Here is a 13918-nt window from a genome sequence, read left to right as displayed (position 1 = left end):
CCGGGTATCGACATTAGAGATATGCCTGGATCGACCCTATCCGGGACCTACAGAGGCCGGCCGTAGGGATCTAGCGCTGTCTCTGATCTCGCCGGGCATGAACTCGAGGAGGAAGACTACCTTGTTGTTGACTACGAGTCAGACCTTCAGACTGCGATGTCATCAACAGTTAGATAGGCTACCCCAAATATTGTACTAGTGTGATTATGATGAATAAGAGCAATGACCGGCTTCGGCCAACAGGATGTAGGGTTATTATCTGACAATTCAGGGGCCCGAACCTGTATAAAAATCCCTGTCTCCATCTCTTTTACCTCAATCTCGTATATACCCTGGTACCGACGATCCACATATCATGCAAATACCGGAATCACGATATCAAACGTCGACACACGCTTTTTTCCTTCTGTACATGCGGCAGATTTGTTGCGTCGAAAAAATAGGAACGTTTTTCATCGAGCTTGCTTCGTTGTGAAAAAATGGAAAACGCGTTGCAAAAAAAAGGTAAATGCGTATGTGTAGAGGCCAGAAAACGAGCGCGACTTAACCTCCTCGTGCGTATGCGCTAATTAGGATTCGCGGGAGTATATATCATTTAATTTCACCAACTTCACATCCATGAATAATTTCAGAAATCCTTATATTTGAAATCTTTATATTTTTTTTATGGGAACGGACAAATACCGTGCAAAAATGGAACGTTAGGAAACTAATCACCTTTTCTAAAAAAAAAGGTAAAAGAAGAAAACTAATCACCTTAGGAAACAGTTCTGGCAAGTGGGCCCTAGCTGCCAGGCGATGCAATGCACAGCTAGTACTACTCGCGAGTCACCATCCATCTCAATCTCGTCGCCGAGTGAGCTTCCTTCGCGCGGGCTGAGGTGAAAAGGTGGAGAGGGTTTCCCGCGTCTCGCGACGAGGGTTTAGGCCCAGCCACCGCCGCCGCCGCCGCGGTGCCAGAGCCAGCTCGCCGCGGGCAACAGGTATGCATGTCCGGCGCGCCCCTCCCCTCCTCCCCCCTGCCCCCCATTCTCTCTCTTTCCCTCTGCGTGTGCGCGTGCTCGTGCTTCCTTCGCGATGGCGGTCGGATGCGGAGGCGTTGCGAGGGGGGAAGCGCACGAGACGTTCACAGGTTTCCTGGACTGGTTACCCCGTCGGCGAGGAGTGATTTCCCCCCATTGAGATTAGGGGTTTTTTTTTTTTTTAACGCGTGCATTTTGAGGCATGGTGATTGGGGGGAAATATTGCATCCGATGCATTTTATTGGTGGGAGTGCCAATTTTGGTGGCAAAATGAAAAATCAAGTGATCTATGGGAGGTTGTTGTTGATCTCCTATATTACTTTTAGATATTTTTTAGGCGACCTTCTGGTAGGTTTTCTTTTTCTTTTTTTAACAAAATCTTTCGTTGGTGTAGAGAGGAACTTGGAGCTTCAATGGGGGAACCTAGTGTTGCACGGTATGTACATTTTCCTGGGATTTTCTAATATCGAGCAAAAAAGGGGCATTTGCATACTCACCTTGTAAACTGTTTATGACATCTTTGTAACAGTTCCAAAGACTGTGATATGGAGTATGATGATAGTTCTTCTAGACAAAGTGGCGAGCCTTTGTTGGAACATGTGGAAGGTGTGGAACGATCTGTCGATTATTCAGATGGCTTGCCCCCTACAAGCAAGGGTATGTTTCAGTCAAATAAAAGAAAGAGCAAAGCTGCAGATGAGGATCTTCATCTGAAACTTCGAACTCGATTGGATGCTGAAGTTGCTAGAATGTTCTATTCTTCAGGTTAATACCTTAAACATGAAATCTTCGTGTTCATGTTGTATGGAATGCCATTGAACGCATGTTTCAATTTTCAGGATTATCCTTAAAGGTCGCGACGGACCCATTCTTTAAGAGCGCATTCTCTCGTGCCACCTCCATGCCTGGTTTCGCGGCTGAAGAGGATGAGCATCAAGATGACCAGCCTTCCCTAGTTACACAAATGTTCTTTTCCATAGGTTAACATCTCAAACTTGAAGGTCTTTCAGTTTGTATGTATGAATTGTCCTTTAGTATCATTCATATTTGCAGGTTTGTCCCCCACTATTACAAGGAACCCATATTATCGGGGTTCATTCGCTATGGCCGCGTTGTTCCAGATTCCTGGATATGTTCCTCCTGGGGTCGACCAGCTGAAGACAACTCTCTTGCAGAAAGAAAGGGCTGACATTGAAAACATGCTGCAGACCATAAAAAACACGTGGAGGAAAGCAGGTGTGACGATTGTTTCTGATGGGTGGTCAGATTTTAAAAGGCGACCTATCATCAATATCATAGCTGTCAATGAAGCTGGGCCAGTTTTTTTGCAAGCAATTAACAATGAAGATGGGTGGATGTGGATGATGGATGACTACATTGCAGAGAAGCTCATTGCTGCAATTGAAGACGTTGGATCAGAAAATGTTGTCCAAGTGATCACAGACAATGATCCTTTTTGCAGAGCTGCTGGGGTGCTGATTGAACAGAAGTACAGTCACATCCAATGGACGCCAAGTGTTGCTCATTCTTTAAGTCTTGCCTTGGAGAATATTTGTGCTGCTAAGAATGCCGAAAATGTTGTCTTCAAAGACTGCCACTGGATTTCAGAAGTTATAGGGGATGCAAAAATGATAAATGATTTTATAAGTAATCATTCTATGGTACTATCCATGATCAGCGAGTTCAGTAAGCTGAAGATACTTGGCATTGCTCACACAAGATTTGCTTCAGATATTGTCATGCTAAAGAGGTTTCGGTTGACTAAGCAATCTCTTATAGGGATTGTCATCAGTGACAAGTGGTCCGTTTACAGTAAAGATGACGAGGGGAAAGCAAAGCTTGTGATGAAAAAACTTACTGATGAATTGTGGTGGGATCAAGTTGATTACATTCTTGCTTTCACAGAACCGATATATTCAATGATACGCATCACGGACACTGAAAAGCAATGCATTCATTTGATCTATGGAATGTGGAATGATATGGCAGAGAAGGTAAAGGCTATTATTTATAAACATGAAGGCAAGGGGGCTGATGAAGAATCAACTTTTTACTCTGCTGTAAATGGCATTTAGTAGATTGGTGGGGCAAGACCAGAACTCCACTCCACTGTTTAGCACATGCACTAAATCCAAGGTGAGTCCTGGTTTAAGTTACTAAATGATTTATTTTTTAAGCCATGTAATATCACTTTCTTTTGGTCTGTTCTGTAGGTGTTACGCCGATAGTTGGACTGATGAAGGCGCTAATCGTCAACCCCCACATAGTGATGCTGAGATTAATGAAATGGCAAATGACTGCTTGAAGAAATTATTTCCTGCTGCAGATGACTTGACGGCGATTAAAGCAGAGTATGCAAAGTTTTCTCTTTTGAGCACGGAGTTTGCTTCCTCAGGTACAGGATGCTTTAGCTTGGATTCCATCACTGATAGGGATGTTCTTGACCCAAAAACATGGTGGGTGACCCATGGCAGTCCAACACCTAAGTTGCAGGAGCTAGCCCTCACGATTCTTGGCCATCCTGCCTCGGCATCCTGCTGTGAGAGAAACTGGACCACATATAAATTGATTCGCGCAGCCATGAAGATTGAGAGCCGTCCTAAATGGGTTGATGATTTGGTGTTTGTCCACACCAGTTTGCGGCTTTGGACAAGAACCACAAAGTTTTACTATAGTGATCCAGAGTCAATGTTTTGGGACATTGGGGGTAACGCCGATATTCTTGCAAGCTTAGTCCCTGCTGATTTACTTGAGTTTGCTGACTTCTCACTCGATGAACCTGAGTTCGAGCTTGCCATTCTTGAAGGGCTGGAAGGTGATGATTTGGCATGAAGATGGAGGTGGATTGGTGGAAGACTTTCTAGAATCCTAGCTCAATCTGTGAATGGCCTGATGCCACCTTTCCTATCAGGCTGTCACTCGGGTCTACCTTGTCTTTTGGGGAAAGTGGTGTGTTTTGGTTATGTACTTATGTGGCCACTCTGGTAGTATGCAAAACTTTGCAGTATGCAATGCTACTACCTCCGTCCCAAAATATAACCACTTTTAGCTACGAATCTGGACACACGGTTGTCTAGATTCATAGCTAAAAATGCTTACATTTTGAGACGGAGGGAGTATATAGTAGTGGTAGTGATGGACTGGTGGTAGACTGGAAGTATGCATGCAAAGCTATGCAATGGCAGGTAGTGGTAATGGTATTATGCAAAGCTATGTGATAAGACTTTGCTATTATATATGCAAATCTGTGGAAACTGGACGGTTTGCTTTTTATGCTCGTGTCATTGTGTGGAGGTCATTTTGAGTGCATTCTTCACCTCTTCCAAAACATGTTTGGATTCACCTGACCGGTGTATAGATGTGGTAGGGTGCTGGTCTTTATGTTCTTTATTTTGGTTTTTGCGTGGTCCATGTGTGCATTTTGGAGTACCGTGAAATGTGACGGTGTGGATTGAACAGCCAGGGGCTGTTCGAGGGACGAGTGGATCCTTTTCTCCCTTGCATCCATTCTTGCTGGTGGTGTTCGAATCTTTCTCTCGCTCCATTTACCTTTGCATCCATTTTTGTTTGTAGTGTTTAAAATTCTAGTTCTTATTTTTCAGTTGTTTGGAGGCATTGGTTGGTGGTATGGTGACGGCTTCGTTGTAGGCCTGGTGGCATATGGTCTCGTATATCGGTGGTCAGTGCAGTGTGTTAGCCCATTGGTGTAAGAGTCATCGACATGTGGTGGTGAATTTGCTTTTCTTTTTCTAATTATAGCCTTCAGGGTGTGTAGCATTGTATTTTTTTTCCTGATATATCTATATGAAACATCTCCCTGATTGGTGGTGTTTGTTTGAAAAGAAAGTTTATGTGGTGCTATGGTAGCATGTAGCATCACGTTTGTCTATGGTGGTAAAATTAACATGCAAATCTATGTGAGTACTTTGGTTTGGTTATAAGGAGTACCAATAACACATTTGATAGTTTTGAGGGGACGAAAAACTCAGTATAACTATAAATTCATTACGTGTTTGAAGGTGTGTGCTCAATAACTATGGTGTAGTACTACTACTACACTATAATTAAGTACACGGTTGATTTTTTTTTTCAATCTTTGTTTGCACGAACTCAAAGCGGATTCAATGATCCAGAAATCAAGAGTTTTTCCTCTAAAAACTGTCACGAGTTTTTTTTAAGGAATTCCGCGTGCAATGCATTTTGGGTTTGTTCATTTTAATGCCATTCAACCATATTATTTTTAAATAAAGTTGCTAAAAAAATGTCTACATTTAATTTGTTGCCAAATTTAATCAATATATAAGAAATACTATTAAAATTTTAATAATATTATCATCTTGTTAAAATTTTAGTATTATAAAAAAACTTGATAAGGTTTATTTTGACGCTTGGTTAGCCCTCACTCCCGTGGATTTGCCACCGTTTAACCGCGCCCTCTTTGAACGCGGGAGCTTGGACTTTGACCCGGTCAGCTAATCCTAGCACCAAGCAAAAACGACGACTTGGTCAGCTGGTCCTCGTAATGTGAAGTTGTGAACCGCCCCACCCAAATTTCCCCCAAATCGACGACGACGACGCCCCCAATTGCTCGTCGGCACAAGCAACAACCGCCGCCGCGCCAAGCTAACCCTAGCCCACGAGATGCCCGCGCCCGCGGCGCCGTGGCCCGTGTCGCAGGAGATCTCGTCCCTGGCCGACCGCCTCCTCGCCCACGCCGGCGGCGACGGCGACGGCGCCGCGGGGATGCGGGACCTCGCGGGCGCGCTCCTCCGGATCCAGCCCGTCGCGCGCGGGGTCGAGCGGCGCGGGGACGCGGGGCAGCGCGACCTCGCGGACTGGCTCCTCCAGCTCAAGGGCGCCGTCGCCGAGGCCGACGACCTCCTCGACGAGCTCCTCCTCCGCCGCCGCCACGGGAGCCGGCTCAGCCCTGCGTTAGCGTCCTGCTTAGCTCGCGGCAAGCCGCCCTCCCGGGAGCTCAAGCGACTGGTGGGCAGGATCGACCGCATCCACGACGTCTCCGAGCGTCTCGTTGACGCCGCGGCGGAAGAAGAAGCCGGCGAGGCGGGTCGCGGCGTGAGGTCGCCGAACCGCGTGACCGGCTCCGTGCTCACGGAGAGGAAGGTGTTTGGGCGTGAGAAAGAGTGTGGCGAGGTAATCAGCAGGCTGGTGGATTGTCCGGAGAACGCATGCTCTTCTGCTCTTCCGGTTGTTGCAATCGTCGGACATGGTGGAATGGGGAAGACAACCGTTGCGCAGTTCGTTTACAACGATGAGAGGATTGAACAGAAATTTGATATCAAAGCCTGGGTCTGTGTCTGGGATAGATCTGATGCCGCGGAGCTAACAAGGGAGATATTGCAGTCCATTGGTGGTCCGGATGATACGCTGTACGGTGACAATTCTGCCAAATTGGATATTCTGCAGGCAAAACTTGAAGTATTGGTCAGGTCAAAGAGGTTTCTACTAGTTCTTGATGATGTTTGGAATGATGAGGCTAAGATGGAGCTGGAGAATAAGGATCTGTGGAGAAAGGTGCTGGCACCTCTTAGGTCTGCCGGGAGAGGCAGCAAGATCTTGGTGACCACTCGAATGAAACTAGTAGCGCGGTATCTCAATTCGACTCATGTTGTCTCCCTTGATGTGTTGGGAAGCAGCGACTGCTGGTTGTTGTTAAAGGAGGCTGCTCTGGGTGGAGAAAGCAAGGATATTCCTCCTGATTTGCAAGAGATTGGAAGAACCATTGCTGCAAAGGCAAAGGGCTCCCCTTTAGTTTCCAAGGCTCTTGGACAGATGCTAAGAAACACCAGGAGTACATGGAGGTGGAGAGCACTTCTGGATGCAGAAATTAGTCATAACATCATTATATCGTCTCTCCAACACAGTTATCAGCACTTACCTGGACACCTTCAGCGATGCTTTGCATACTGCAGCATATTTCCAAGGGGCTGTAGGTTTCAACGAGATAAATTGGTGAAGATGTGGGTGGCTCTGGGTTTTATTCAAACATCAAGGAAGGAAAGAAAAGGGGAGTATGATTTAGCACAAGAATACTTTTATGATCTGCTTTCACGGTCATTCTTCTGTACTGCCAGCAAAGACAACCAAACATTTTATTTCCTAGATAACCTCATGCACGATTTGGCACAGCACGCTTCTGTTCACGATTGCATGAAAATTGATGAAGGCATGCCTAGTGTGATTCCACCAACAGTGCGCCACTTGTCTGTCTCAACTGATTATTTTCCACAGCTCAAGAGTAAGTGTAAGTTGGAAAGGCTACGGACATTATTAGTTCTTAGAAGCTCTTCGTTGTCATTGAGTCATCTTCCTAGTAAATTTCTATCTGAATTTAAGAACTTGCGTGTTCTTGATCTTAGTGAGTCAGATATTTTAGAATTACCAGAAACCATTAGCCAGTTGTTTCATCTTCATTACATAGCTTTATGCCACATGACTAGCAAACTTCCCAAATGTATATACAAGCTTGTACAGAGTGGTGTCCTGGATATGCCTATACTGCTATTTCCTGATAGTCATCCTAGAGGTATGAGCAAATTTGTCACACAGAAAACATCTTGAAACTTGTTGCAACACCAACAAGGGGTAGTCAGACTGTATCAAGGCCTAATTTTGCTTCCAATAAAAGCAGATTATTCCTAAAGAATATCAACAAGGGGGTGTTGTTGGTCTATGAAGGCTGTGCATAATGAAGGGAGTTGCCATTTCGTAGGTACAAGAGATCTTGTGGACTCAAATCTGTCAGAGACTTTCAGTGTGTGTGCACTAATTTGTTGTCTGATCAACGGAACAACTTACCATGAGATAGTATTCTAATTTGGTGGATCAAGTCTTTCCAGAATGTGATAAAGCAAGGATCTGGTTGCACACATCCTTCAAAAGGTTGAAGTATTTCCTGTTGGTGTTTTGTACCAATGTTCTCCAGGTCAATTGGCAGTATTTCAAGCCTTGTATCACTGGAGTAGCTACCCACTTTGCTTATATTTGGTATTCTGACAAGATCTGTACAGTCTACTCTTTCTATTTTCATTTTCACATTTTGTAAGCTATTGTACTTTTTATTTCACTCGGGTTGTCCACTACTGATCTTTTTCTTTCAAGGAAAGAAGAAAAAGAATGATGATTTGAGACTACATTTTTGTTGCATGTTGCTGTAATGGATTGTGCACTCCATTTCATGATGGTGTGCATTGGATTTCAGTACCTCATTAGTCTCAATAGACGATATACCGTAAGTTCTGATAGATGGGGGAAACAGGTACAAGCAAAGTGAAACTTGGAAGCATAAACCACATTTGCTATCTCTGTGCGTCTTTCTGTATAATTCCTGAGTAAATCATGTAGGTAACAAAATTGAAATGCTTATATGCAGGGAAGATAAATTAATTGTGATTTAGTTTCATAGAAATTCAGCTTGTGATTTAATCTCTTGATTTTGCTGGGGCCATGGGAAGGAAAGCAAGTAGAAGTAGGCCTTGGGGGGTTGGGTTTTGGGAGTGGCGGCGCAACTTCGGGGAATAGGATTGGTACTCCTTCATTTCTAAATTGATCATCATATAATCGCATGGAAACAGATTTCATCAGAATATAATTAATGCAGCATAGGAGAATATGTGCATACTAAGTATTTCATCATAATATAATTAATGCAGCATAGGAGAATATAATTAATGCAGCATAAGAGAATATGTGCATGCTAAGGTGTAATTGGCATGGTGTTTTAATCGATGCATGCATTGTGGAAGAATGTGTGCATGGTGTCTTGATTGATGTGATTTAAATTATCCTTGGTTTTGGTGCATAAACTTATATGATGATCAATTTAGAAATGATGAAGTATAATATAGTGGAATATGATGATCAATTTGGGAAGGATGGAGTATTACATAGTGGAATTAACGGTGAGGTTAGCATTGAAATTTGATTTTTATCCCTAATTCCCCTTTTTGTTACAAGTTACCAGAATTATTAGAGTTTACATTAGAGACTTGACTACTTGAGCCCTTGTTTGGAGGGAGCATGGGATTTTGAGTAGCTAGCTGGAGAGGATAGGGAATAGTTAGGTTTCTAGCTTATAACTTCTAATTTATTTTTCGAATTCTACAGCTATGATTCTTGAAATCTGCGTGGAAATTTGTACTTTTTGAGGAGCTATAGATTTTGAAAGAAGCTACATCTACTTAAAAACTCCTCCAAACGATACCTAAATCTTATGCAAAAATGGATTGTTGGGATTTGTCCAAACAACATGAAGAAATTCCCTTCCAACTCCCACACCCACACCATTTATTAACCTCAAATTCATCATATCCATGATCCATACCAACAAAAATCCCATAACCCCTAATCAAAGGAAGCAGTTAATAGCCTTTCCTCTATGAACATTTAATTCCTCCTTAAAAACTTCCCCAAACCTAAGGCAACCAAAAGTGGCCGACGGCTGCCAATCACAGTTTATGCATAAGTTTGTCATAGCTCATCTGTACGAGTAGTATTTCTGTTCAACCAATTTGAAGACGGAAAGATATAGTTTCTCACGGTAGACCGATATTACAATTGTTCACAGCTCAGTAAACTGAAGCAAGACAGTATTTGCACATGCGCAGGTGAAGTGCACCGGCTAACATAGGAAAAAAAACAAAACATATTTCAGGAAATGTGACCAGTTCACTACAAATGCAGCACATACATTTACAGACAGTACACAATTGTTCCAGCCAGAAAAATCTGTTGGGGTTCGTCTGGTATCGTTCATCTTGCGTGCCGGAAATTTTGACACAATTGGCCAGTATCACTACAATGAAACAGAGATACATCTCATTGATTGTTAAAACTTACAAGTACAGTGAAATGTGCATATGCTAATGGTATCAAACACACCTGCAAAATTAGCCTCTGAAGTCTGAACCCTGATCAGTGGATCAGTTTCATTGGGATCGAAGCTATTTTATCCCATTCTGGTCCATCCTTATTTTGTAGTTGGCTCAGCAACGTTGGCTTGCAACCAATCAGATGAACAACCTGCAGTGAAGATGGGAAGCCACTTGGCAAGGACTCCAATCCAGTGCAGTTCATTATGCTCAGTTTTCTCAGAGAGGTTAAGCTGTTGAAGTTGGCAGGGAAAGATTCTACGGTGACCCTGGAGCAATTTTCAATCAACACTGTTTCAAGTGTGGCAAAACTAGGCAATGAATGCAGAGAAGACAATTGGGGGCACTGCCGAATGTTTAGCTCATGAAACTTCGTCAAGTTGCTCGGGTTCTCAATCTGTGGAAGAGTGGTTATTTTACTGCAGTGGACTATATCCAGTAAGGTCAGCGGTTGTAAACCTTGTAAACAAGTACCCAACTCCTCGTCAGTCATCTCTAAATAAGATATTTGCAGCCTCTTGAGGGAAGTAAGTGCATGAAGCTCTTCAAACTTTACATCTTGGCAGTGCCTCAAGGTCAAATCAACAATTTCCTGCACTTGTTGCTGGTGGAACAAACCATTGGTAAGGACAGCGGCAGAACATGTTTCCAATTTAACTTTGTTGGCTTTTGATGATGAAGAAGAAGATAGTTTCAGGTGTGACACAAACCCTGTATTCTCAATACTGACCTTTCTCACGGACTGCGGGAAGGGAGGCACTTTAATCAAATTGGGACAGCTCAAAAGCTTCAGTTTACGGAGTCTGGGGAACACGCTGTCATACTTCTCTTCTTCTTTGGTCCACTCAACCCATTTTGGCATATCATCAAATTCAAGGTCCTCCAAATATGGAAATGCAGTTGGATTGGTTCCATAAAACTCACTTCCAATATGTTTCAATGAACACATCTCTTTCAAATGCAGAACTTTGAGGAAGGGAACCTGCCCAAGAGGAGGCAGGACCGCCCACTTTCTACAGTTGGTCAAATGTAAATATTTAAGAAATGTTATGTCCTTCCTGTCCAACCAACATGGTGAGGTATTACCGTGATATCTCCTAATATGAATCTCTTCAACATCTGGATGTGGTTTAAGGCCTTCTAAGACCTCAGCATCGACAGAAGGGACACTTTTGCCAGGGGAGTTCCATTCCAATTCCAGCACCTTTATGCTCTGTTTCTTGCTTAATCCAGCTTTGCTGGCCTCTTCTTTGCTTGCTACAACATCAAGGTTCTTGATATGGAGCTTTCTTCGGAGATCATTCATATCGTTCAAGTCTTCTAATGTATGACCCTTTTCCTTTTTAACATGGAACTCAATTGATCCCTGGAGATGGATCATTTTTCCAATTCCGACAATTTTCGATGTGTTTGTCCTGTTTATATCCAAATGGCGCAGATATTTCAACTTCCACATGTCTTTTGGAAACTCAAGCTGACACCTCTTAGGGATATATAGGGTCTCAAGAAGGAAAAGTTTTGTCACTGATTTTGGAAGCTTTGTAATCGTCTTGCAAAGAGAAAGGTACCTCAGATGTATCAACTGGCCAACTTTATCTGATAATTCAACCATATCACAGCCATCCAAACCAAGCACACGGAGACCTTTCAATTCCTTGAGGACATCATCTGGCAATGGAACAACGGAAGATGAGGAATGCTTGAGAATAATGAATGTGCGCAACCTCTTGAGCTCGGCCCGACCTTTGAGCTGCATCACAGCATCACTGGTCACAGATAAGTGACGGACAGTATCAGGTATGCGTATGTCTTTTTTCTCAAACTCTACACTTTCAACTCTTGCGCAGTCAATTCGAGAGACATTGTCGGCCAGGTCATGCATCAGGTCGTGGATGTAGTAGTAAGTTCGGCGGCCTTCCTTGCGCTCATGGAAGAATGATTGTGCCACAAGTTGATTAAAGTACTCCTTCCCTACATCCTCCTCCAATTGATTCTTCGTATCATCTGGCCTGAACTGGATAAAACCCAGGGCCATCCAAATCTTAATCAACTTGTCACGATTGAACCTCCAGTTCTTTGGGAATATGCTGCATATCGCAAAGCATGGTTGGATGTGCTCCTGCAGGTTCTGATAACACAGCTCCAGTGTGGAGCTAACATTGTCATATATTTCCATCTTCAAGATCCTCTTCCACTCAGTCAAACTTGGTTTCCGCTTTAGCATGCCACCGACAACCTTGGCAGCCAATGGCAACCCCTTGAGCTTCACAGCAATCTGCTCCCCAATTTCCTTCAATTCCGGGTGCCTGTCAACATCATTGTTGTCGAAGGCAAACTTCTTGAACAACAACCAAACATCAGCGAACTCCAGCCCATTCAGCCAAACAAACTTGCTCGCATTCAGCAAGTCTGCCACAATCCTCTTCCTGGTGGTAACCACGATCTTACTCCCAGCTCGGCCAAATCTGAGGGGAGCTAACACATCAGCCCACATATCCCTGTACGAGTTCTCATTCTCATCTTTATTCCAGACATTGTCAAGAATCAGCAAGAACCGGCGCGACGAGACGGCCTCCTTCAGCCGCCGCTGCAGCCGATCGAAGCTATTCGTGTCGTCGGGGAGTTCCGCGGACTGCAGGATTTGCTTCGCGAGATCGAGCTTGCTGTAATTGCCTGCGGGACACACCCACATGATCAGATCGAAGGCCCCCTTCACCTCATGATCATGGCACAGGACGCGTGCGAGCGTCGTCTTCCCAATGCCTCCGAGCCCCAAGATAGCGGCGACGGGGATGGTGTCAGCGGCGGCGGCGCTCCGATCCTCGCCTTCGGCTTCGGGCGTGCTGCTGATTAGCCAAGACACCAATTGCTCACGCTCCTTGTCGCGCCCAAACACCTCACCATCCTCCAGAATCGAGCCGGTGACCGGACCATCCGAGGTTAGGAGCGTGCTGCTCGGCTCGCCGGAACCTGGCTTGGTCAGCCCCGCCGCCTGCATCAGCCGGCCGGAGTTCGCGCGGATGCTGCTCAGTTTCTCCACGACGGCCTTGAGCCTATTGACCGACTCGTCCTTGCCAACGAGCTGCTTGCCGATCTTGCCAATGGAAGAAGACCCTAGTAGGCTGACCTTGCCGTCGTTGGGGGCGAGCCTCCGGTAGGCGAACTCGTCGAGGACGTCGTCGGCCTCGTACACCACCTCCTTGAGCTGGCGCAGCCAGCGTACGAGCTCACAGTTGCCTCTCCCGCCGCCGCCGCCGCCGAGGCAGCGCTCGACGCAGCCTGCCTCGGCGCGGAGCTGATTGAGCTCATCCTCCAGCTGCTTGAGCGCGTCGGGGACGCCGCCGTTGAGCCACCTGAACCTGTCGGAGGCGTAGGACCTGGCCTTGTCGACCACTATCCTGATGACCGGGCACACCAGCCAGCCGACCACCGCCGCCTCCCCCATCTGGTCGGTCGGCCGGGCCGCCGTCGGAGAGCGAAGCAAACCGCGGGGGAGATTGCGGACGAACAGTGGTGGACTGGTGGTGGTGGCGAGTCTTCCTTCAAGTCAACGGCTATGGCAGAGAGAGAGAGGAGGGGTTTGGGTGGGTGGTCGGGCTGAGGAGAAAACCATTTTTGGGGCGTATACCCTCGCCATTTCGGGGCGCCTTCCCCTTCCGGCGACCGGGCGGAGAGGGGCGTTGACTCTGACCGGTTCACGCCGCTGGGCGCTGGCGCCGCGCGGGCGTAGGGTCTCTCCCGCGACTCGCCTCCCGTTCCGGCCACGTCTGCTCACCCGCCGCTGCTGGTGTGGCGCCGCGCCGCCCACCGGGCCACGGTCCGCCACAGAGCTCGCCATCGGCGGCAGGGGCGGAGTAGGTGATTTGGGCCGTGCCGTGCCGGCCCACCATGCTGGGGCGGTGGCCCAAGCACGGCGTGCCGTGCCGAGCCCGGTCCGGCACGGAAGGCCCGGGCCATTTGTCCACCTATAGGCTGGAGGAATAAGTTCACTTTGGGTCCCTCTATTTG

General features: G+C 46.0%; 3 protein-coding genes across 3 annotated transcripts; 2 read left to right on the top strand and 1 right to left on the bottom strand.

The window, feature by feature from the left end:
- The first annotated feature begins 862 nt into the window (after window positions 1–862).
- Window positions 863–4984, top strand: LOC127773123 (uncharacterized). The gene is made up of 6 exons (XM_052299150.1): window positions 863–983; window positions 1417–1458; window positions 1552–1787; window positions 1862–2002; window positions 2076–3158; window positions 3236–4984. Exons 2-5 carry the CDS (start codon window positions 1436–1438, stop codon window positions 3095–3097), a joined length of 1422 nt encoding a protein of 473 aa, XP_052155110.1. The 5' UTR covers window positions 863–983; window positions 1417–1435; the 3' UTR covers window positions 3098–3158; window positions 3236–4984.
- Window positions 4985–5765: 781 nt separating this feature from the next.
- Window positions 5766–6996, top strand: LOC127774224 (putative disease resistance protein RGA3). The gene is made up of 3 exons (XM_052300484.1): window positions 5766–5891; window positions 5982–6831; window positions 6905–6996. The coding sequence occupies exons 1-3, from the start codon at window positions 5766–5768 to the stop codon at window positions 6994–6996; spliced, it is 1068 nt and encodes a 355-aa protein (XP_052156444.1).
- A 2553-nt stretch (window positions 6997–9549) lies between these two features.
- On the bottom strand, window positions 9550–13633 carry LOC127773954 (putative disease resistance protein RGA3). The gene is made up of 2 exons (XM_052300201.1): window positions 9921–13633; window positions 9550–9834 (listed from the first exon to the last, which is right to left on the bottom strand). Exon 1 carries the CDS (start codon window positions 13353–13355, stop codon window positions 9954–9956), a length of 3402 nt encoding a protein of 1133 aa, XP_052156161.1. The 5' UTR covers window positions 13356–13633; the 3' UTR covers window positions 9550–9834; window positions 9921–9953.
- Window positions 13634–13918: the final 285 nt, after the last annotated feature.

This window comes from Oryza glaberrima, chromosome 5, assembly GCF_000147395.1.
Source record: "Oryza glaberrima chromosome 5, OglaRS2, whole genome shotgun sequence".
Taxonomy (NCBI): domain Eukaryota; kingdom Viridiplantae; phylum Streptophyta; class Magnoliopsida; order Poales; family Poaceae; genus Oryza; species Oryza glaberrima.
The sequence above is the reverse complement of the archived record's forward strand: the minus strand, read 5'-3'. Positions and strand labels throughout refer to the sequence as shown.